General features: G+C 50.0%; 1 protein-coding gene across 2 annotated transcripts in view; it reads left to right on the forward strand.

The window, feature by feature from the left end:
• The first annotated feature begins 601 nt into the window (after positions 1-601).
• The window catches only part of NCLN (nicalin), a 42,722-nt gene continuing 19,465 nt past the window's right edge, over positions 602-23,858 (forward strand). The window contains exons 1-8 of one of the 2 annotated variants that reach the window (XM_036735256.1): positions 602-1,037; positions 13,326-13,516; positions 16,631-16,775; positions 18,032-18,126; positions 21,159-21,239; positions 21,357-21,460; positions 23,285-23,373; positions 23,537-23,676. In XM_036735256.1, coding sequence (XP_036591151.1) covers positions 854-1,037; positions 13,326-13,516; positions 16,631-16,775; positions 18,032-18,126; positions 21,159-21,239; positions 21,357-21,460; positions 23,285-23,373; positions 23,537-23,676 — 1,029 coding nt within the window. In that variant the 5' untranslated portion in view covers positions 602-853. The remainder of the gene's footprint in view (positions 1,038-13,325; positions 13,517-16,630; positions 16,776-18,031; positions 18,127-21,158; positions 21,240-21,356; positions 21,461-23,284; positions 23,374-23,536; positions 23,677-23,858) is intronic. The other variant, XM_036735267.1, reaches the window with a different exon arrangement.

Consider the following 23,858-nt stretch of genomic DNA (forward strand, 5'->3'; position numbering starts at 1 on the left):
AGGAAGGAAAACAATTGTTATAGGATCAGAGATTTAGGGAATGGAAGGAATGAAACAAGCATTTATTAAGTGCCTACTGTGTGTCAATGCTTTATAAATATTTGATTTGATCCTCAAAATAACTCTGGGAGGTAGGTGAAATTATCTCCATTTTACAGATGAGGAAACTGAGGCAGAAAGCCATGAAGTGGCTTGCCCTCAGTCACAAAGTTAGGAAGTGTCTGAGGTTGGATTTGAACTCGTGTCTTTCCTAGATTGTAGGCCTAGGGCTCTGTCCACTTTGCCATCTAGATGCATCATTTGGTTCAAACCCCTCATTTAGCAGGTGAGGAAACTGAGGCCCGCAGAGGTTTAGCGACTTGCCGGAAGTCACACAATTGAGTAGCTGGGCTGAGTCTAACCCAAGCGCCACGGGGGTGCTCGCTCCCGAGCGCCTCTTCCCCAAAACCTGAGATTAACGTTTTAAACTCCACGTGCTTTCTTGGGGCTGGCTGAATCAGCCACCTTGGCCAAGGAGACTACACCTCCCGACGGCCTTTGCGCCCGTCTGTCAACGCTTCTCCCCCCCCCCCTCACGGCCACCGTCGGCCCAGAGGACTACGACTCCCATGAGGCTGAGCGCGCACTGAGAACGCGTTCTTTCCCCGGTGCCGCTAAGACTACATTTCCCAGGAGGCAGAACGGCAGCGGGGTGTACGCGGCGCTGCCTGAAGGACCCCGGGGCTGTCCATGCCGCTGTGCTGCCGGCGGACCTGGAGTCCGAGCTTCGGGACCCTAAGCCCGGGCCGTTGCCGCCGTCCGTGTCTCTACCGGAGCCCCGCCGCCCGCGGGCCGCCCCTGCCCGGCCGCCAGGATGCTGGAGGAGGCGGGCGAGGTGCTGGAGAACATGCTGAAGGCCTCGTGCCTGCCCCTCAGCTTCATCGTTTTCCTGCCCGCCGTGCTGCTGCTCGTGGCGCCGCCGCTGCCCACCGCCGACGCGGCGCACGAGTTCACCGTCTACCGCATGCAGCAGTACGACCTGCAGGGCCAGGCTTACGGTGCGTCCTCCCCCCGCCGCCGCCCTGTCCCGCGCTCCGGCCCCACCCCCGCCCCCCGGCGCGACCCCCCCCCCCCCGAGTGTGAGTGAGTGTGAGAGTGTGTGTGCCCCGCCCCGCCCGGGCGTACCCCGCAGTGCTCGAGCCTGAGGCCATGGGCCCCCTCCCGTCCCCGTCCCTGTCCTAGAGCCTGGCCCCCTTTCTTTCCCCTTCTCCTGCCCCAGAGCTGGTACTTCCCCCCTACCCACCTTGTCCACCAGCTCAGCCTGGCCCTGGCCGCGAGGCAGACGGACCCCAGCACTGGCCTGTCCCGACCCGTTACTTCGGGACAGAACCCTGTCCGGACCAACCGTTTGGAGTGGGAGCCGCCCCCCACCCCCACCCCGGGTCTGGGGCCAGCGTCGCCCGTTCCCCCCTGGCCCCGAGCTTGAGCCCGTGGGCTGCCCCGCTCCTCTGGCCCCAGCCCGTGTGACCCCTGCCCTCCTCTGAGGGGGCTCCGTGCCCACGTGTCCGCTACTATCCCTGACTGACCAGTGTTGCCTCCAGCTGCCCATTCCCGGCCGGCCCCAGCCTCGCCTTTGAGTGGCCCGTTAGTCACGCGTCCCCCTGCCAGGGAGCCCCCTCCCCGAGCCCTGCTCTTCGGGGGCTGTGATCCGAAGCCCCCTTACCTGCCCCGCCTCCCGTCTTGGGCCTCACCTGTCAGGGTCCGACCCTGCCCGGCGCCCTGAGCTCAGAACCTTCCCGGGCACCTTGCACTTCCTTCCCGTCCGTAGGCCCCATTCCTGCCTGGAAAGCCCCCATGTGGGCGCAGGGTCAGACCTGCCCTGCACCTGCTGCCCCTCCCCCCCTTCTGCCCCCGTTCTCCAAAGATGCTCCATTTTCTGCGGCTTGGGCTCCCTTGGGCTCCCTCTCCTACGTTCTTTTCTCAGAGTTAGTTTCTTTCTCACAACCCAGTAATTTACCTGCCTCCCCCCCCAAAATCACCTTTCATTTCCCCACTGACCCTCCCCTTTTTCCCTGCCCCTCTCCCGAGGTCCTGGCCTTGCCGGAGGCATTTGGAGGTTGTTACTCCCTTTGCTCAGGATTCCAGCTTCTCCCAAAGCTTGGCAGCTGCCCCACCCTCGGGGCAGTGGGGGTCACTCCCTCTCTTGTCTCCCCAGTAGTCCAAATTGCTGGTGGCCCTTCCCATCCCCCTCCCCCCCCACCCTCTTCTTTTGGGGGGAGGGGAAGGCTTGGACAGTTGGCAGTGACGGGCTTTTGAATCTGCAGAGCGTGTGTGCCTGCAAGAATTGGTGTGTGAGGCATGTGTGCTGTGTTGTGCGTGATGAGTGTGCCGTTTTCTTGCCCCCCCCCGCCCCCCAACGTTCATAGGGAGAAAGAGAAAGAGAGAGGAGAGACAGGGAGACAGACAGAGAGAAGAGAGAGTTTCTCCTCAGGCTATTGTCTTGGGCCCCAGGCATCCACAGCTCCCCACCGGACTTGAGATCCAAAGCCTGGGGTTTGAATTTCTGACTCTGCAAATGCTAGTTACTTAACCTTGGGTGAGTGTTAAGCCTCAGTTTTCTCATTTGTTTAAAAAAATAATGATGAGGCTATTAACCCTTGCACCTCCAAACTGCTGCCCCCCCCACCCCCTTGTGTGACGGTGGTAACAGCTCTTACGTTCATGTGGCGTGTTCTCGGGTGCAGGGTGCTTTCCTCACAGACCCCGGGAGGTGAGTACGGCCTTCATTTTACAAGTGAAGAAACAGATCCAGAAAGAGAGACACCTTGTCAGTGTGGCACAGCCCAGGACCTCTCCTGGCCCTGGTACCAGCCCTTGTGCAGCTGTCCAGCAGCTGCTGGGAAAAGCCCAGTGGTCACTGCAACTCCTGTCAGTCCCAGCTAACGTGGGCTAGTGGAGTTCAGGGCCAGGCTCCACGATGCCTGTGTGACCCTCAGATGAAGAGGGGGCACTGGGTGATTTTCAAGGCCCCTTCTATGTCTTTATCTTCTCCCTTCAGCGTGGACTTTGGGCAGCCGGTTGGCCTGACCTGGAGTGGCCGGAAGTGTGGGACATGCAGTGGTCCTGGTAGAATGACTCTGGAACCCGTTGGGCCTCAGTGCCAGTTCTGCGCCCTTGGACAAATCACTGACCCTCCCCTTCAGCTCCAAACGAAGGGGTTGAACTCACTGGCTTGTGAGGGCCCTCGCTACCCTGGGACCGTAAGCCGGGCACCGTTAGAGGGGCTGACTCCCTCATGGCAACCTAGAAGATTTGGAGCCCTCTCCCCTTGAGCATCAGCTGCTCAGAGTCACAGTGTCCTTTGGACTATTTGGAGCTCGAGGTTGGCTTTGCCTGCCTTGGGCCCCTGCCCAGCAAAAAGTCCCACTTTCCTTGCCCTTACAGCCATTACCTTGTTTCCTGGCCTGGGGAATGAAGGCTCTGGAGGCCCAAGGAAGAGGCAGCATGTTTTTCTGCGTTCTTCTTAATTGGGCCCCGTGAGAGACTCCATAGCTCCAGCCTGGGAACTTCTGTTCCTCCCAGGCAATGGGGTCTTGGGGCTGGGTTATGTTTCCTCCCCCTGGAACCAGGCCCTTTTGCCTGACAGCCTCTCCCCTCTCCTCTCTCCTTCTTCTTCCCCCTATGTAGGGGCTCCTCCCTGTAAGTCTGCTTTGCACCTTCTCCCTAATCAGCCCCTCTGCTTCGTGGGCAGGCTCCCAAGTTTGGATTACAGTGAAATTCAGCAAACCTCCATTAAGAAAGGGGCTCCCGTGTATGGAGAAGGCCCTCTGCTGGGTGCTGGGGCTGCAGAAGCTCGTCTGGTCAGTAGAAAGCAGATTCCTTGAGGGCAGCAGGCAGGGCTTGTCCCCAGATGTGTGCTTCTCCTTGCCCTCTGCTGATCAGATCAGCCCCATGCTGTCTGTATGTGTGACTGGAGGAATTTGGGGTGTGTTCGGGAAAGGCCTCTGGGGGAAGGTGTGTGTGTTGCTGTAACGCCCCAGGGGTAGTGAGTGGTTCCTCTTTCTTGCTCTTCCCTGCTTCTCTGGCCAGGCCCTCCTATCTTGGCTCAGAGGGAAATAGAGGAAGTGTTGAAAGGTGATTATCGCTTAGGGTGTCTGCCATCCCTGGAGATGGAGCAGCCCCAGAAGTCTCCTGGTCCTGTAAGCCTGGACCTGGTGTGGAGGAAAGAGGGCGGCTAGATTTGGGCCGGCTGGGTTTGGAGTTGAGCCCTGGACCTCTGAGCCGTGGTGGCGTCACCTGTCAAGTAAGAGGAGGCACTGCTCCAGAACTCTCCTGCTCCCTGTGCACCCTGGAGCTGGGACCTGAAGAGAGCCAGTCCTTGGCTTCTTGACTGGCTGCTCAAGGTTGCTTTCCTTGCTACCTTTCCCCCCATTCACCTCCTACCCATTTCCAGGTCAGATTATATTGCATCTTGGATTGCTGGGGGCGGAGTTCAAGGTTCCTTGGGAGCTGAAACAGTTTGTGAACTGGGCAGGGCCTGGGGCTGGGCTCTGAGTCAGAAGACCTGGATTTAAATCCATGCCTGCCCCTCCGTTGCTCCATGATTTTAGGCAGATCCTTTCCTCTGACTGAGCCTCAGCTTCCCCATTCATAAAATGGGGTGTTTGGATTTGAGCTCTTAAGGCCCTTGTAGCCAGAAGATTCTGAGATGTGAAAAGTAGCCCCAGAATGAGGGTTTTTTTTTTTTTTACCACCCATGCAGTATCTGGTCCTCGAGGTGGTCCAAGAAGCTTGTTGAGAAATTTGTTCAGATGCCAATCCCTTTAAGAGTGGCTTGTGAGGAAGATTGCATTTCCAGGAAAATAAGGGGGGACAAGTACTGCCACATTGAGGATTTGGGGTGACTTGGATTCGGACAGTGGTCATAACCAAAATATGTTAGTTATATTTGCAGTTTTTTTTTTAAATTATTGCTATTCATTTGTTAAGCAAAGAACAGGTTGTTTAAAACCTTGTTCTTGGACTGTGAACCTGAGAGAATGGCCAGGGCCATGGTGGGCTTGGAGGCAGGCCGTCACCTTGGGCTGGAAGCATTCTCTCAGATACTGGGTGAATGACCACAGGCAAACTGCCCTTTTATGGCCATATGTAATGAGGATACATTTTTAAAATTCCCTATTATTACAAACCTGACATAAGATTTTTCTAGTTCTGAACACAAGTGGAAAAAGAAGATTGCATATAAAACTGCAAATCTTGGTGTAATGATTATAATGAATGATTCTTCCTATTTCTGTAGCCCTGTAGGGGCAGTGTGGTTTGGTGGATAGAGCTGGCCCTGAAACCAGGAAGACCTGGGTTCAGATCCTGATTTGGACACATTCTGACTGAGACTGGTTGAGTGACAGGACTGATTTGCATCCCAGGCAGGATTTGAGCTCAGCAGGTAGAGGGCCAGGCGCTGGGTGGTATTTGTTGCTGGGGGACTTGGACGGTTGTCAGGGCAAGGTGATGTCAGATCCCCTTTGCTTCTGGAGTTCCATTTATCTTTGCTGTCACTGTGCCCAGAACACGGCTAGCTTCCCGGTGAGATCTTGGCAAATCCAGCCGACCAAGTGCTGATAGCCTCTTTCCTCATGAAAAGCACCATGTCAATTCTTCCCTCTTACCCCCTCCAAGTTCTTGCAATTAATATTTCATAGAATTGTTTTTTCAGGACTACTTTTCTCCAAGTGAAATGCTCCTCCTTGTTGTCCCTGGGGTTTGCTAATTCTGCTTGTTCTTTCTGATGGGAGGACAACTGTTTCTAAGGTCAAGGCTCTGGTTGGCTGCAGAGGTTTGTCCTAAACTCAGAGTGACTGCCAGGGACTGCCAACAGCAGCACTTCCAAAGGGGCCCTGACCGAAAACATCCTTTCCTCATGTTTGTTCCCTGAGAAGAGAGTGAGTAGATAGTTTACCATAGAGGGAGAGAAAATAATAATGAAGAATCATGTGTCTATAGCCCAGCACACTTAGTGCTTTGCACATGGTAGGCACTTAATGAAATGAGTGTTCTTAAATTGATTGCTTGTACCACCTCACACCTATCAGAGTGGCTAATATGACAAAACAGAAAAATGTTGGGTGTTGGAGAAAACCAGGACACTAATGCAAGAGCAATTTGGAACTATGCCCAAAGGGCTATAAAACTCTGCATACCACAGTGCTAGATCTATATCCCAAAGATATCCAAGAAAAGGGGGAAAGGACCCTTTTGTATAGAAAAAAATTGAAAAGGATGCCCACCAATTGGGGAATGGCTAAATAACCTGTGGTAGATGATTGTAATGGAATATTATTGTGCTATAAGAAGTGACAAGCAGGATGATTTCAGAAAAACCTAGAAAGACTTAGGTGAACTGATGCACAGTAAAGAGAACGGAACCAGGAGAACGTTGTACACAGTAACAGCAATATTGTCTGATAAAGAACTTAGCTATTCTCAGCAGTGAGCCAAGTTTTGGCTGAGTTTGTGTTTTACAGAACAAATCCTTTTATTAAGGAACTAGAACGTTTCAGACAATGACAACATTATAGAGAAAAACAACTTTAAAGACTTGAGAATTCTGATCAATTCAACAAGAAGCCACTGATCCAGGGAACTAAGGTGGACCGGGAGACCCACTTTGCACCGGTTCATAGCGATCTCTTCCATTTCCTCTGAAGCTCCTTCATTTCTTTTGGCCTCATTGTACTCCATTTCATTCACATACCAGAATTTGGTTAGCCGTCTCCCAATAGGAGAGCACCCTTTTAGTTTCCACTACGAGAAAAAGCTGCTCTCAGTGTTTCTGTACGTGTGGTTCCTTTTCCTTTTCCTTTGACTTCTTTGGGGTATAGCCCTAGTGGTGACTTTGCTGGGTCAAAAGGAAGGTGGAGTTGAGTAACCTGGGGCACTGTTCCAAATTGCTTTCCAGAATGGCTGGACCAGCTCGTGGCTTCTTGCAGCTCCTCCAACACTGACCATTTTCTTCTTTTGCCATCTTCGGTCATCTGATATATGGGAGGTGGCGCCTCAGAGTTAGCCCTAAGATTCATTTTTTAACTTTTTTTTTTAAAGGCCTAAGATTTAAACCCAGGTTTTTAAATTTCCACATTGTGCCTCTAAAGTGAGTACATGTCTCTGTGAAATTCAGGGGTTTGGAGTGAACAACCTCTAAATTCCCTCGCAGCTCTAATATTTTATGATTCAGTTGTGATGTTTCAAAGTTTCAAGAGACATAATTTCTGAGCAATTAGTCATTTGATTAACAATGTTAGCATTTTAGTAAAAGAGGTCAGTGGTACTCTCAAATGCCAAAGACAGTCATGGAGGCTGGCTCAGCTTATATGCCCTTGGAAAAGTGGGTGTTCCTGAGGGTGACAATCAACTTTGATTGGTTAATAATTAATGGAAGAATGAATATTACAATGAGAAGTGGGCTCACTGCCTTGAGATTCTGAGAGAGTGACATCATATCACTTTTGGGTCAAGAGACTATCCCCCCAGAGCACCCCCAGCTTTGGGCAATCTAATCAAAAAATTTATCCCCATCCAAACCTGAGTAGAACACAATGGGCTTCCCCACCTTAGGTTAAATTTCTTGTAAGGTTGGGTGGGGTCTGACCAAGATTGAGGAGTTCTTTCTGTCTCATTATCAGTACCATCCTTCAAGAGACTGAACTTCGAAATGAGGACTATAGAAAAAGGGGGAACTCTGGATCTCCCCAAGTTAATAATAATCATTTCTCTCACGTTATAATCAACATTAGGGAATCTGGGGATTTGGAATTCAGTAGAGGAGACTTAAATGGATAAGGAATTAGAGACTGAGAAACTTTAGAAGATCATTTTGGTCTTCCTCGTGTGCTTGCTTTCTCTCTGGGAGGAGGTGGTAAAAGTGAAGGACCATGAATGCTATTTAATGGCCTAAATGGCTGGTTAACAGCTAACATGAAAGCACTTAAAAGGTAGCCCTGCCCTCCTTTGAAATTGTGAAGAGAGCAGCTCTTTCCTTGGGAATTAATAGCGACAGCTTAGGTGCTGTGACACCTCAAATGACGTTATTTTGGCATTTTTGCTTGTAGTGACCTATTGCCAAGTGTTTGTGTTAGCTAGGCCTTTGTCAATCAAATGGACATTTGCACTGATGGGCCCAACTCCTGGGTTGTGTTCCATCTGTTTGTCATGTCCCTGGCTAGCAGACCATAATACCCTCATTCACAGATCGTCTACATATTATCCAAACTGGGAAGGCACTTAGAAATCATTAAGTCCAACCATCTTAATTTTACCAGTAAGGAAACTGAGGCCCAGAGAAACAGTGGGACGTGCCCAAGACCAACAGCAAGTTATTCCTAGTGTTAGTGGTTTCATAGACATCTCAAACTCAACCTGTTCCCAAACTGAACTTCCTTTCCCCTCAAACCTCTGAAAGACATTCCTAAGTCTTCTAGACTCCCATCTGTGTACCCTTGGCATTAACTTCAACTCTTCAGCCGTCCTTACCCCATGTATCCAGTTAGCTGCTAAATCTTGGCTTTTCTACTTTTCTCACCTTTTTCACCCAGCTTCTCTCCGCTCCAGCAGCCACTGCCTCAGTTGAGGCTCTCATCACTTGTCACCTAGATTTTTGCAACCGCCTCTTTGATGCAGGTCTCCTTGCCTCTAGTCTCTCCCCCTGCAGCCTATCCCACACATTGTAACCAGAATGATTTTCCTTAAGCAGAGATTTCACCCCTTGACTCTCCTATGTCAGCGCCAATGGCTTCTTACTGCTTCCAGGATAAAATGTTAAGTCATTTTCCAGTTGTGTTGGACTCTTTTGTGACCCTATTTGGTGTTTTCTTGGCAAAGATACTGGAGTGGTTTGCCATTTCCTTCTCCAGCTGATTTTACAGATGAGCAACTGAGGCAGACAGGTTAAATGACTTGCCCAGGGTCACACAGCTAGGAAGTGTCTGAGGTCAGATTTGAACTCATGAAGATGAGTCTTCTTGATTCCAAGCTCAGTGCTCTATTCACTGGGCCACCTAACTGCCTGGGGATAAAATGTAAGCTTCTCTATAGCTTTTAAAACCATATACAACTTTCCCCAACTTACTTTTAAAAAAAATTAATTTTCAGTTCCAAATTCTCTCCCTCCCTCTCTTTTCCCACTCATTGAAGAGGCAAGAGATATGACGCCCATTAGACATATGAAGTCATGTTCTACATTATCCATGTTCTGAAAAAAAAAAAAAGCAAAAAACAGATAAAGAGGAAAAAAATATCCTTCCATCTGCACTCTTAGTCCATCAGTTCTCAGTCTGGAGGTGGGTAACATTTTATATCATGAGTGCTTTGGAATTGTGTTGGCTCATTGTGTCAATCAGTCACGAAGTCTCTCACAGTTCATCTTTACATTATTGCTACTGTATACAGTGTTCTCCTGGTTCTGCTCACTTCAGTTTGCATCAGTTCATGCAAATCTACCCAGGTGTTTCTGAAAGCCTCTCCATTATTTCTTTTTTTTAATTAAGATTTTTGTTTTTAGTTTACAACACTCAGTTCTGTATGATTTTGAGTTTCACATTTTCTTCCTCCCCCTCCCCCCTCCTCCCCAGATGGCATGGAATCCGATATATCTTCTACATATAACTTCGCATGGAGCTTACTTACACAATAGTCAAGTTGTAAAGAAGAATTATGACCAATGAAATGAATCATGAGAAAGAAGAAACAAAAAGAAAAAGAGAAAAAACAAAAGAAAAAAAGGGAGAGCACACAGTGTGCCTCAGTTTGCATTCACACTTCATAGTTCTTTCTCTGGATGTAGCTAGTCCTCTCCATCATGAGTCCTTTGGAGTTGTCTTTGCACCTTGTATTGCTGAGGAGAGCCAAGTCTATCAGGGTTAGTCATCACAGAATCCATATATCTGTGGTTCTGCTCCACTCACTCAGCATTATGTCGGGTAGGTTTTTCCAGGTTATTATGAAGTCCGTATCTTCCCCATTTCTTATAGCACAATAGTATTCCATTATCTTCATATACTACAACTTGTTCAGCCATTCCCCAATTGATGGGCATCCCCTTGATTTCCAATTCTTGGCTACCACAAAAAGAGCAGCTGTAAAAGTTTTTGTACATACCGGTCCTTTTCCCACTTGTGTGATCTCTTTGGGATACAACCCTAGAAGGGTATGAACATTTTTATAGCTCCAAATTGCTCTCCACGATGGCTGGATCAGTTCACAACTCCACCAGCAATGTAACAGTGTTCCAATTTTCCCACTTCCTCTCCAGCATTTATCATTTTCCTGTTTCGTCATTTAGCCAATCTGACAGGAGAGATGTGGTACCCAAGAGTTGTTTTGATTTGCATTTCTCTAATCAGTAGTGATTTAGAGCATTTTTTCATATGCCTATAAATATCTTTAACTTCTTCCTCTGAAAACTGCCTGTTCATATCCTTTGACCATTTCTCAATTGGGGAATGGCTTGTATTCCTATAAATTTGGCTCAATTCCGTGTATATTTTAGAGATGAGGCCTTTATCAGAGACACTAGTTGTAAAGATTTTCTCCCAATTTTCTGCTTCCCTTCTAATCTTTGTTGCACTGGCTTTTTTTTATACAAAAACTTTTCTTTCTTTCTTTTTTTTTAATATTTTTATTTTTAGTTTACAACAGACGGTTCTACGTAATTTTGAGTTCCAGATTTTCTCCCTTCCCTCCCCCCTCCCTCCCCAAGACGGCATGGAATCTCATATAACTACCACAAATGACTTCGCATTGAATTAATTTATACACTAGTCAAGTTGCGGAGAAGAATTACGACCAATGGAATGAATCATGAGAAAGAAGAAACAGAACCAAAAAAAAAAAAACCCAAAAACAAAAACCAAAGAGAAGAGAAAAAGGCGAGCATGAAGTGTGCCTCACTCTGCATTCAAACTTCATAGTTCTTTTTCTGGACATAGATAGCATTCTCCATCGTGAGTCCTTTGGAGTTGTGCCGGCACCTTGTGTTGCTGAGAAGAGCAAAGTCTGTCAGGGTTGGTCCTCTCGGAATCCATGTATCTGTGGTTGTGTACAATGTTCTCCTGGCTCTGCTCCGCTCACTCAGTATTATGTCGTGTAGGTTTTTCCAGGTTGTTATGAAGTCCGTATCTTCCCCATTTCTTATAGCACAATAGTATTCCATTACCTTCATATACCACAGCTTGTTCAGCCATTCCCCAATTGATGGGCATCCCTTTGATTTCCAATTCTTAGCTGCCACAAAAAGAGCCGCTATAAATATCCTTGTACGTATGGGTCCTTTTCCCACTTGTGTGATTTCTTTGGGATACAACCCTAGAAGTGGTATTGCTGGGTCAAAGGGTATGAACATTCCTGTGGCCCTTTGGGCATAGTTCCAAATTACTCTCCAAAATGCCTGGATCATCTCACAACTCCACTAGCCATGCAACAATGTTCCAATTTTCCCACATCCTCTCCAGCATTTATCATTTTCCTGTTTTGTTATTTTAGCCAATCTGACAGGAGAGATGTGGTATCTAAGAGTTGTTTTGATTTGCATTTCTCTAATCAGTAGTGATTTAGAGCATTTTTTCATATGCTTATAGATAGCTTTAATTTCTTCCTCTGAAAACTGCCTGTTCATATCCTTTGACCATTTCTCAATTGGGGAATGGCTTATATTTCTATAAATTTGGCTCAATTCCCTGTATGTTTTAGAGATGAGGCCTTTATCAGAGACACTAGTTGTAAAGATTTTCTCCCAGTTTTCTGCTTCCCTCCTAATCTTTGTTGCACTGGCTTTTTTTATACAAAAACTTTTCTATTTAACATAATCAAAATTATCCATTTTGCTTTTTGTAGTGCTCTCTATCTCTTGTTGTGTCGTAAATTCTTTTCTTTCTCATAAATCTGATAGGTAAACTATTCCTTGCTCTCCCAAATTGCTTGTAATATCAGCCTTTACTCCTAAATCATGAACCCATTTTGACTTTTTTTTGGTATATGGTGTAAGATAATTGGTCTATGCCCAGTTTCTGCCCTACTATTTTCCAGTTTTCCCAGCAGTTTTTGTGAAATAGTGAATTCTTAGCCCAGAAGCTGGATTCTTAGGGTTTATCAAAGAGTAGATTGCTATAGTCGTTGACTTCTCCATCTTGTGTACATACCTTGTTCTACTGTTCCATGACTGTTTCTTAGCCAGTACCAAGTGGTTTTGGTGACTGCTGCTTTATAGTACAGTTTAATATCTGGTATGTCCAGGCCACCTTCCCTAGCATTTCTTTTCATTAATTCCCTAGATATTCTAGACCTCTTGTTTTCCAGATGAATTTTGTTATTATTTTATTCAGCTCTGTAAAATAATTTTTTGGTAGTTTGATTGGTGTGGCACTGAATAGATAAATTAATTTAGGTAAAATTGTCATTTTATTATATTAGCTCAGCCTAACCATGAGCAACTGATATTTTTCCATTTATTTTGATCTTTCTTTATTTGTGTGAAAACAGTTTCATAATTATGTTCATATAGGCCCTGGGTTTGTCTTGGCTGATAGACTCCCAAATATTTTATAGTGTCTACAGTAATTTTGAATGGAATTTCTCTTTCTATCTCTTGCTGTTGGGCTTTGTTAGTAATGTATAGGAATGCCGAGGATTTATGTGGGTTTATTTTATATCCTGCAACTTTGCTAAAGTTGTTTATTATTTCAAGTAGTTTTTTACTTGATTCTCTAGGATTCTCTAAGTAAATTATCATATCGTCTGCCAAAAGTGGTAATTTAGTTTCTTCTTTGCCTCCTTCATCATTTCTTACAGCACGATATATGTGTCTAACCTGACTTTCCAGCTTCATTGGACAGAGTTCCTTTTCTTGGACTCTTGTCTTCCAGGCAGACTGGCCTTCTTTCTGGTCCTTACCCAGGACAGCCCCTGGGCCTTCGTGCTGGCCAGGAGTAGTCCCTCTTCCTTTGAGATGCAGTTCAGGCACCATCTTCTGCATGAAGCTTCTCCTGATCCCCCAGATGTTCCCAAATTACCTTGTATTTAACTGTTTAGTATGTTTGTGCTATATATACATCTACAGGTGTCCTTGTCTCCCCTGTGAGGATGTCAGCTCCTTTCAAGTAGGGGGTTGTTTGATTTTTGGTACTTGGTATATGGCACCATAGTAGGTGCTTCATCAGTTTCGTCGCTCGATTCATTTAAACCCAGACTTTTGGCTTCCAGGTGCGCCTAGCAGATGCTAGTCCTTTGTGGGATCCCCGGGATGGGGAGAGCTTCTTCAGTGACTGAGGGCTCCTCTGCTTTCTCCCTCTTCACAGGCACCAGAAATGCAGTGCTCAACACAGAGGCGAGGACAGTCGAGGCGGATGTGCTGAGTCGCCGCTGTGTCATGATGCGGCTGGTGGATTTCTCCTATGAGCAGTACCAGAAGGCCCTCAGGCAGTCGGCTGGGGCTGTGGTCATCATCCTGCCTCGGGCCATGGCTGCTGTGCCTCAGGATGTCATCCGAGTGCGTACTGTCACCCCATCACCCCTTCCCCTCCCCATCCCTCCACTGCCTTGGCCATATTCAGCTGCACGCTCTCCCCACGAGCCCGACCTCCCCACCCTTGGGTTTGTTCAGCAATGTTTGGACTCAGCAGACTAGGCTTCCAAACCTGCTTCTGTCACTCACTGCCAGGGGACCCTTTTTGCTCGATGGGTCTCAGTTTCCCCATCTCTAGAAGGATAGAGTTGGACTGAATGGCATTCAGAACTTCTGGCAATCCTTTGATTATGGGCTGTGGGCATTAGTCACTCTTCTTGTCTTCCTTGATCCCTGTCCTTCTTCCATGCTCTGTCCCCTACATTCACAGTCCCCCAGGTTTTGTATTTTAGTGATTCCATGTGGGTCCTTTCTCTACTAGTGTAGTCAGTCAACAGCAAGCATTTATTAAGTCCGTTAATAAACATTAAGCACCTACTGTGTGCCAGGCACTGGTCTGGGGAGATATATAGAAAGGCAGAAAACAATCCGTGTTCTCATGCAGCTCCTCCTTCCCTCACAGTCTGAAGGAGAATTGGGAAAGGCTCATATAGAAGGCAGGATTTTAGCTGGGACTTGAAGGAGGCCATGTAGCAGAAACAAGGAGGGAGAGAATGATAAGCCAGTGAAAATGGCCAGAGCCAGGAGATGGAGGATCGTGTTCTGGGAACAGCCAAGAGGACAGTGTCACTAGACTGCAGAGCAGAGCCAGGGAGAGAGAAGGTGTAAGTGGGAAGGGCCCACATGGAGGTGACAGGGACATGGTGGAGTTGAGGAGGGTAATGTGGTTGTGTGTGTGCTTGAGGAAAACCACTTTAGTGGCTGATGGGAGCGAGGTGGGGTGGGTTCGGCAAGCAGCCCCCCAGAAGCCATGGGGTGGTGAAGACCTGTACCAAGGGGGGTGGCAGTGTCAGAGGAGACAAGGGGGCAGGTGGGAGAGATGCTTCTAAGGTCAGATCAACAGGCCTGGACAGCAGATTGGCTTTGGGGGACAACAGAGAGTGACGCTGAGGCTGTGGGCTGGTATGACTGTGCTGGTGCTGGAGATGGACGGACAAAGGGGAGGGCTCCCTGACCTCAGGGAGCTTCTGTTCTCCCAGGGGAGATAGCATGGGCACTTCTCAGGCAGGGTGATTTCCAGGGGCAGTCTGGGGGGTCAGGGAATGCCTCCTGGAGACCAGCGCTTGAGCCGAGGTGTGAGGGAGGCAAGGGATTCTGTGAGGCAGAGGTGAGAAGGCGTGGGGGGCACTTGTGCAAGGGACAGAAAGGAGAGGCTTTGTGGTGTGTCATCAGCAAGGCCGGTCTGCAGTGTGGAAGTTGAAGGGGGGTCATGTACACTAAGGCTGAGAAGGCCAGATAGTTTGAGGGGCTGGCATGGTCACAGTCAGGGAGGGGTTTTAAGAAGAGAGACTTGAATGTGAATGGAGGCATCAGACAGTGGATGAGAAGAGGCCCAGGGTTATGTGGGGGATTTGTGGAAGAGGACAGGACAGGCACAGGGAGAGGGCTGGCCCTGACCAGAAGAATGGCCCCTCTTCTCTTGTCTTCAGATCAGACATTCACGTGGGATCTTGCCATTTCTCCTGCCTCTCCCCATGGCTGGCTCACCTCACCGTGACCAGCAGCCTCTAGCCAGGCCCTAGGGACCCTTGAGCTTTGCCCATGGGTCAGTGCTTGTCTCAGACTACGCAGGCATCCCTCCATCTGATGCTGAGTGTGTCCTGGACTACCCTTGCCGCTTTGCTTCTGAGTCTGGCCCTGGAAACAGTCATCATATCAGTGCTGCCATTGCTTTTGGTCACCTGCTCTTCTGCTCTGTGCCAGAGCTCCCTTTCCTGGCCGCCACTCTCCTCTTGTCTCCCCGTTAGAATGTAAGCCCTTGAGGGCAGGGGTGGCTCACTGCTTACACACAGAAGGCACTTAATGATCGTCCTCACCTTGGTGACCGGGATCTGCCTCCTGCCTGTGGGGCATCTGTCCTCGTTTCTCAGTCACTGATGGAGGTGTTTCTAAGGGCTTCCTGTGTGCCGGGCGCTATGCTTGAGGAGTCATTACCACCTGTAGCCTTCCTCTCTTCTCCTCACTGGAGCCGCCCTGTCACCCGACCCGTGGCCTCTTTAGTCTCTTCAGGGCCCTGGACCGCTCCCAAGATGATGCTGAGGATCAAAGAGGTCGTCTGCGTCAGGGCATTGCAGACTCAAAGGGCTGTAGAAGTGCCGTGGGGATGTCCCTGCTGACAGTGGACGGACCCCTAGACCCGGCGTCAGGAGGGCCTGGGTTCAGTGACCCCTGCCTGCCTCAGTTTCCTCCTCTGCAAAATGGGGACAGTAATAGCACCTTCCTCCCAAGGTGGCCGTGAGGATCACAGGGCCTGGGAAACACTTGGCAGGTGTTCAGTTGGTATATAAATGCTGGTTTCCCTGCTAATTATTATTATTAACAGTAATAATACCTCAGTCACGCCCTCATCTCTCGGTCTGACCTTTTTTTTCCAGCCCTGCCATCAGGAGGCTTCTGACCTCATTTCAGGGCCCCTGCTGGGTGGAGGATGAGTCTGCCAGGCTGTTTTTCCCTGGGTCTTGTTCAGGAGAGGCCCGAGGGCACAGGGTGAGACAGTTCAGATGAGGACAGTGTGTGAGCCTCATGGGTCGCACTGAGGTCCTGGATGGCTGCACCATTTCTTACCTTTCTTTGTGTCCCCAGCACCGAGCGCAGAGCCTGGCACATAGTGGGTGCTTAACAGTGACTCTTATTCCTTGTGTCTTCACAAGTCCCTCCGAGGTAGTGTAAATGCGCCCGTTTTACAGATGAACAAATTAAGGCCCGGAGAGGAGAAGTTGACCGTGGCCACGTGGCTGGAGGCTTAGTCTTCTGACTCTGGGATGCAGGAGCCCCGCCCTGGCAGTCACGGTGTCCTAACCCCTTTGCCCCCTCAGCGCCACTTCCCATGCACCCCTTCCTCATGTCCCCCTGCAGCCTGCAGCCTGCTGATAGCGTCTCTACGCTCTCCGCCCACACCTAGCCCACCTCTGTTATTGTTGGGCTGGAAGCTGTTGGATGGGGTCCACTCTGAGCCCGGGCTTTCCTTTCTTTCCCTAGCAATTCATGGAGATTGAGCCTGAGATGCTGGCCATGGAGACCATCGTCCCCGTCTACTTCGCCGTGGAGGATGAGGCCTTGCTTTCCATTTACGAGCAGACGCAGGCTGCCTCGGCCTCCCAGGGCTCAGCATCTGCAGCAGAAGGTAGGGACTGGCAGCGGGCGGGCAGCAGCTTCTGTGTTCTCAGCGTCTCTCTCAAGGGCATTTGGTCGTGGGGGTGGCCGCCCTCTGTTCACTTCCTGGGAAAGCGTCAGTTTGGGGTATGATTGGACTTGTTCTCACCCCATTTCTTTCCTCCTTCCCTGACTTAGCAACGGATCAGCATTTCATCTCTAGCTGGGAAAAATTGTTAGGATAACTTGGACTCCTGGAATACAGAACAGCATTTTAATTTATTTTTATTATTAGTTTTATTGAACATTTAAAAAAAAACACACCCATTTATTTTATTCATTTAAAAAATTTCAGTTTTACTGATGGCTTTTGCTTTTTCCCATTAGTCACTTTGGGATCTTATCACCCTTCCCCCATATACACTCACTGAACTTTCCTGGTGATACAGAAGAGCCCTTAAGCCTGGCCACCCAAACTGGTGACTGCATAGGATGGGCAGCTGGACCCCACCCCGCCTCTCCTCCGAGAGGAGAGCTGAATTTCCTCCTTTGGGTGACCTGGGCCAGGCTTTTCACCTCCAGGGCCTCGGTTTCTCCTAGTGTTGAAGGAGGGCGTTGGCTCCAGCTCTCCTGGATCATCTTCAGTTCTTTTCCTGGCTCCAGATTGCTCATCACAGTCACACTGTATTCAGCACATTTTGGTGCTTTTCTCGTTTACGGTATTGTAGTCATTGTGGATGTGGTTTTCCTGGTTCTGCTCACTCCCCTTCCTCCCCCCCCCAACCAGATCAGCTCATTTGTTGTCTCTTATGACACAGCCATATTCTGTTACATTCCTAGACCATTTTGTTCAGCAGTTCCCAGTCAGTGGGCCCCTTTTGTCTGCCCCCAGACTTGCAGAGGCAGCATTTTTAAATTAGTCTCTCTTTTTGGCATCTCCCATCTCTATCTAATTAAATGGTAAAAGTTGTTGTGGGTGGACAGTGTAGTCTTTGTCCTGGAATTATGTGCTGGGATCCTTCTGCTCAAGCCCCAGGATCATTTGCTAGCTTTGGGCCGTAGAGGACACTCACTGTGGCCTCAGAGGGTGTGAGGAGATGAAGACGACCCTTCTGCCACATTTACAGAGACATGGGCTCCTGGGGGGAGAGGGTGAGGAAGGCCTCCCCTCACCAGCCTATCAGTGGGGTTGGTTCTACTTGGAGAAACTTGGACTGGGCTCACAGTGATTTCCAGGAGGGAGCTGGGAGGAGTGGGGCCTGAGCTCTGCACCTCTTGTCTCTCCAGTTCTTCTGCACACGGCCACTGCCAACGGCTTCCAGATGGTTACTAGTGGGGCCCAGAGCAAAGCTGTGAGTGACTGGCTTATCACCAGTGTGGAGGTGAGTGCCTTGAGACCAGAACTCAGCGCCAGTCCTGATGAGCTGGACACATTCCCTTAGTCCTTGCTGAGTTTACTGAGGAGCAAAAGTAGAAATGCAGGAAAGTTCCTTTTTTAAAAATATATTTTACTGATTTAATAATGCCCAAATTTCCTGGTGTACTTCTGCCTGTACTAGGAGCCATCCCTTAGAGGGAAGAAGAGGAAAGAAAAATCATCACATTGAAATTACATAGAATGAATACAGTCCATATATCCAGAAATCTCTGGCATTATATGCAGCATCCCCTCTCCGCACTTCCCACCTCTTCAGAGGAGGAGGAGGAGGAGGCCTGCAGACAACTTTCAGTCTTTCTCATGTGGTGTGTCCATTGACAGCTCTTCCCTTTGTCAGCCCGCCCACCCTGCCCTAGTTGGCGGTGGTGTATGCTCAGTAAATGCATGATTTGATAATATGAAAATAAATCTGATGCAAATATATGAATCTGATAGATTAATGCCTGAATTCACTGAGGCTACAGATTTGCAAGGATCTACTGCATCCTTCCCCAAGACCCTGATGCTCCCCTCCCCCTTTGGTGTCCGTAGCTATGCCTTAGCCCAGGGTGGAGACGAATCTGGGCTTTTGAAGGCTCTTTAAGTAGAGGTGATGCGCTGGCAGAGTCTGCCCCATTGCGAGGGCCCAGACACCCTAAGGGAGGAAAGGCTCGGGACAGAGATGCAGGAACAGCGTCGTCTTGCTTTCTGCCTGGGGGAGTTGTGCAGAACTGCTGTTGAAGAGTCTGGGCTGCCTTGTTTATGCTTGAGCCTGTCAGGTGGCTTGGCAACGGGCACTGCTCCTTAGGGGCATGGAGGCATGTCTGCTGACCAAGGTTTTCCAGTCCTTGCCCCCAGATGGAGAGTACCAAGAGCAGGGTTCTAGTCCCAGCTGTCTGTGACCTTAGATCCAGCCTGTTTCCTCATCTGTGAAATCGGGGGGCTGGACGAATTCAGAGTTCTTAATCTGGGGTCCAGGAACTGGGCTCTTCAATATTTTCATACCTTCCCATAATTGGCTTTCTTTGTGATCCTTCATATTTCATTAGTGCAACTAGCAAGCTGATTCAGAGGACAGCTCCATTTACAGGCTTCATTCATTAGGTGACTATGCCAGGGTCCAGGTTGCAGTGGAGGTGAAGGATCCAGGCCCCTGAGGGTCTCTCACGATGTCTCTCACTGGTCTAAAGCCTGGACCCTGTGACTCTTCCCCACCTGGAGTGCTGACTGGAGCCCCTCCCCTCTCTCTACCTGCCGGTTTGCCTGGAGGAGGCATCTGGGCCCAGGTGCATCTGGGTCTTCCTGCCCCTCTCTCCACACCAGGAATGTCTGGCTTCATCTTCTTTCTGCGCCTTCACCGCAGGGACTGTAGCCAGATGGTTTGGGGTTAGTGACTAAAGAGGTACCGACCTGTAGTGGATAGAGTGTGGGTGCGGGGAAGACACGGGTCTGCACCCCACCTTGGGCAAATCATGGCTGAGCCTTCATTTTCTCATTCGTAAGACAGCTGGCAATGCCAACCTCACGACGTTGTTGTGAAGTTCAAGTGAGAAGTGCCAGACTGGAAGCCCTGTATTAATGTTAGCTATTACTTATTAGTAGCCAGTAGCAGAAGCGTCCACAGAAAATTGAGTGCCTGCCTTCTAGGAGGGCCTAAGGGGGAGCTGCTCTGAGATCGAGGTGAACAAGTTGGGGCCCCTGCCCTCCCAGAGCTTACCTTCTAGCTGGGAAGGTGTGGTGTGTCCATCTGCTGGGGGATGTCAGGCGATGGGCAGTGTGTCCTGTGAATGATGCAGGCTCAGAATGCTGAGGGAGGTCTGAGGAGGGTGTGCTGCTTTGCACTTCTGGGATCAGGGAATGCCTCCTGGGAGAGGTGATGCCTGATTAGAGAAGAGGATTCTGGGCCAGCTTAGTGGCCATCAAGCATAGGGTCACTTCTGGGACAGTGGGGTCATTGTGGGGGAGTCGTAGGACATAAGGCTGGACGGGCAGGCTGGGTCAGGTCAAGAGGGCCCTGAATGCCTGCTGTTACCCCACTATGCTGGCATTGCCTCAGCTCACCCTCCATCTCCTCTGTCCTGGTCACTTCCTGTTGACTCCCTGGTGAGCTGGGGAGCTCCCTGAGGACAGGGGCCGGTTTTTGTCGTTCTCTGTATCCCCAGCGCTTAGCCCAGTTCCTGGGAACACTTGACGAATGCTTGTTGACTGACTGATGGTGTGTGAATTTCCTCGATGCCCACAATGTCCTCATGGGGTGCATGGTTGGAACAGAATCAACATTTTACAAGTGAAGACACTGAGGCCTCACAGAGTAAGCCCAAAGTCACAAAGTATACGGCAAAGCTGAGACTTGAACCCAGACCTCTTGGACTGTATATCTGGGGTTCTTTTGACTGTTTATTCCATGCTGCCCCAGGTCGCTGTTAGGGAGTGCGGCTTTTGTGTAAGAGAGTGACGGGATCTGTGGAAGCCCATAGGAAGGGCGCAGCAGGGCTTTTACCCAGTCTTGGCTTGCCTGCTTCCCTCCCTAAGAGGCCAGGAGCCATCCATGGCGGTCAGGTGGTGCCATAGTGTGCAGGGCACTGGACCTGGCATCAAGATGACCTGGATTCAAATCTAGCCTCAGACACTTCCTCTCTGTGTGATCTTGGGCAAGTCATTTAACCTCTGCCTCATTTTCCTCAACTGTTAAAGGAGGGTGATAGTAATGCCTAGGGTTGTGATGAGAGAGTACTTGTGAAGTGCTTAGTGCAGAGCCTGGCACACAGTAGGTACTTAATAAATGCTGGGGTGCCGGGGGTGGTGGTGGTGGTGGTGGACAGCACTGGCGCAGCTTGAGCCGCCTCTGAGAGGCCTCAGAGTTTGGAATGCAAGCCTGGTGGCCAGGCCCGCAGGCTGTCTGTGTGCGGGAGTGGAAGGGTGCCCGTTTTTGTTTTCAGGTGGTCATTCACCTCTTGGGGCCTCTGCTCCCACTGCTGACGGTGGTTTTCTTCCCAGGGCCGGCTGACAGGGCTGGGCGGAGAGGACCTTCCTACCATTGTCATCGTGGCTCACTATGACTCCTTCGGGGTGGCCCCAGTAAGTGCTTCCCCCGTGTTCTCCCCCTCCTTGTGGGAGGGGCCGGGGTGGGAGGGGAGAGCTGGGGGGGTCGCCTTCTGCTCAGAGCCAAACCCTGAGGCGGCTGCTTTGTTTCAGTGGCTCTCCCATGGAGCAGACTCCAATGGCAGCGGCATTTCCGTGCTCCTGGAGCTGGCCAGGCTCTTCTCGAGGCTGTATACCTACAAACGCACCCATGCGGGGTAAGTGGGCCTGAGGCCTTCTCCTGGGGAGCACAGGGGTTCAACACTCTGCCGCCTGTGAGACCTGGGGACTCAGAACTGGTAGAAAGCCTCTGTGGGGCGCAGCCGGGGTCACTTAAGACCCCCCTTTTCCCTCCTCTCCCACTCTGTTTCTGTGGCTTTGCCCTCCTCTCCTCCCCTCCTGTCTTCCTGCCCTCTTCTCTCCCCGTTCTCCCTGTCTTTCCCCTCTCAAGGCCCCCGCATGCCCCCACTGTCCTGATCCTAGCCCTCTTTTAAAGTCGGGTCTCTTCTTTCCATACCCAGACCTAGAATCCTACATTCTCAGTGCTGGAAGGGACCTTTGAGCTCAGCCAGTCCAGGCTTGCACCCTGTGTAGCAGTCTCCATGGCAACCTCCTTGACAGGTGGCCGGTGAATGCTCGAATGCTTTCAGGGGCTGAAACTGGCCACCGTGCAGGAGCATCTGTAGGGCTGCCCATTACCCTTTTGTGAGATGGTGCGTCCTAGGCTTGAGCTGGAGTGGAGCTCCCTGTGTCTTCTCTTCCTGCTTGTGCTAGCTCTGTTCTTTGGGGTTACCTAGAACAAAGGCCTGTGAGTGATCCTGGAGGTCAGACCATCCAGCCTCCTCATTTTATAGATGAGGGAACAGGCCCAGAGAGAGGGAGTCAGTGACAGTTTTGATGGAACCAGCTTCTTCTCAGAGACTTCAGATCCATTGTGCTCTGTCTGCTATGTTCTCCCCTAAATAAGCTCTTTTCGGACTTTACTCATTCATTTCCTTTCTTTCTCCATCAGCATATGTTCTTCCTGAATTAGAGTGCTGTCCTAATGCCTAGTGTTCACATGTATGTGATACAGAAGCTATGAGAGTCCTTAGAGCAGAGAGTATCAGAACTGGGAGGGCCCTTAGAACCCAGAATGTCAGAGCTTGGAGGACCTTTAGAACACAGGATGTCAGAGTTGGGAGGGCCCTTAGAACACAGGATGTCATAGCTGGGAGGGCCCTCAGGACACAGGATGTCGGAGTTGGGAGGGCCCTTAGAAGACAAGATGTCAGAGCTGAGAGGACCCTTTGAACCCAGAATGTCAGAGCTGGAAGGGCCCTGGGAACACAGAGTTTCAGAGCTAGGAGGGTCCTTAGGACCCAGAGTGTCAGAGCTGGGAGGGCCCTCAGATTGTTTTTGGTTTTCTGTCCTTGGCATGGAGCCTTCCTCATGAGCTTTCTCAGTGTTTGTGGAATTGAATTGATGAAAGAGGTGCCAGTCTTGTTCACAGACTAGCTATGCTGGGAACTCAGAGATCTCTATTTCCCCAGCAACATAAAGGGTCTATCCATGTGTTTTCCACTTTCATTGACTTTTCTAGTGTCTGAATCTTGGATAAACACTTTAGCACAAAATGCATAATAGTGGAAGAAAACCTTGAATTGGGAACCAGTCACCCTGGGTACCAGAATCAGGCCTTCTATTAACTCACTTCATGACTGTCATTTCCTCTCTGAGACTCAGTTTCTCCATCTGTAAAATGGGGTTGGATTAGATTACTTCTAAGGTTTCTCTTAGTTGTGACATTTTGTATTGTAAAGGCATTTCTAACATTCTGTGTCCTAAGGGCCCTCCCAGCTCTGACATTCTGGGTTTTAAGGCCCCTCCCAGCTCTGACATTCTGGGTTCTCAGGGCCCTCCCAGCTCTGACACTTTGTGAACTAAGGGCCCTCCCAGCTCTGACACTCTGTGTCCTAAGGGCCCTCCCATCTCTGACATTCTGGGTTCTAAAGGCCCTCTCAGCTCTGACAGTCTGTTCTAATAGTTCTGTTTTCCACCAGGTACAACCTTCTGTTTTTTGCCTCTGGTGGGGGCAAATTTAACTATCAGGGCACTAAGCGATGGCTAGAAGACAACCTGGACCACACAGGTGAGTCAGGGGCCGCCGCTGGGTGGCCAAGGAAGGGGAAAGGCTGGAGGAGGGACTGGGAGGCCTCAGCCTGGCAAGCATCGGCAAGATGCCTTCTGTTTGCTACTTTGCTCAGTGGGCCAGTTTGGCTGCTCCCCATCACCTGTCCCCCACCCTCTTTCAGACTCCAGTTTGCTGCAGGACAACGTGGCCTTTGTCCTCTGCCTCGACACCCTGGGCCGAGGGAATGGCCTACACCTGCATGTGTCGAAGCCTCCCAAGGAGGGGACCCTGCAGTATGCTTTCCTTCGAGAGCTGGAGATGGTAACGGTCTGGGGCGGGAGCGTGGAGGACCACAGCTGAGGGTGGGCAGGTTCCCACATTCCTCTTTGGTTCTGCTTGAGGGATGGATGCCTGGTGGATCCGAGCAGGGACTGCCTCCAAGAGGCCAGCAATACCTGGGCTAGTGCTCTTCCCCTCCCCATCTCCCTTCCCAGAGTTGGCAG

The sequence above is a fragment of the Trichosurus vulpecula genome, chromosome 1 (assembly GCF_011100635.1).
Source record: "Trichosurus vulpecula isolate mTriVul1 chromosome 1, mTriVul1.pri, whole genome shotgun sequence".
Lineage (NCBI taxonomy): Eukaryota > Metazoa > Chordata > Mammalia > Diprotodontia > Phalangeridae > Trichosurus > Trichosurus vulpecula.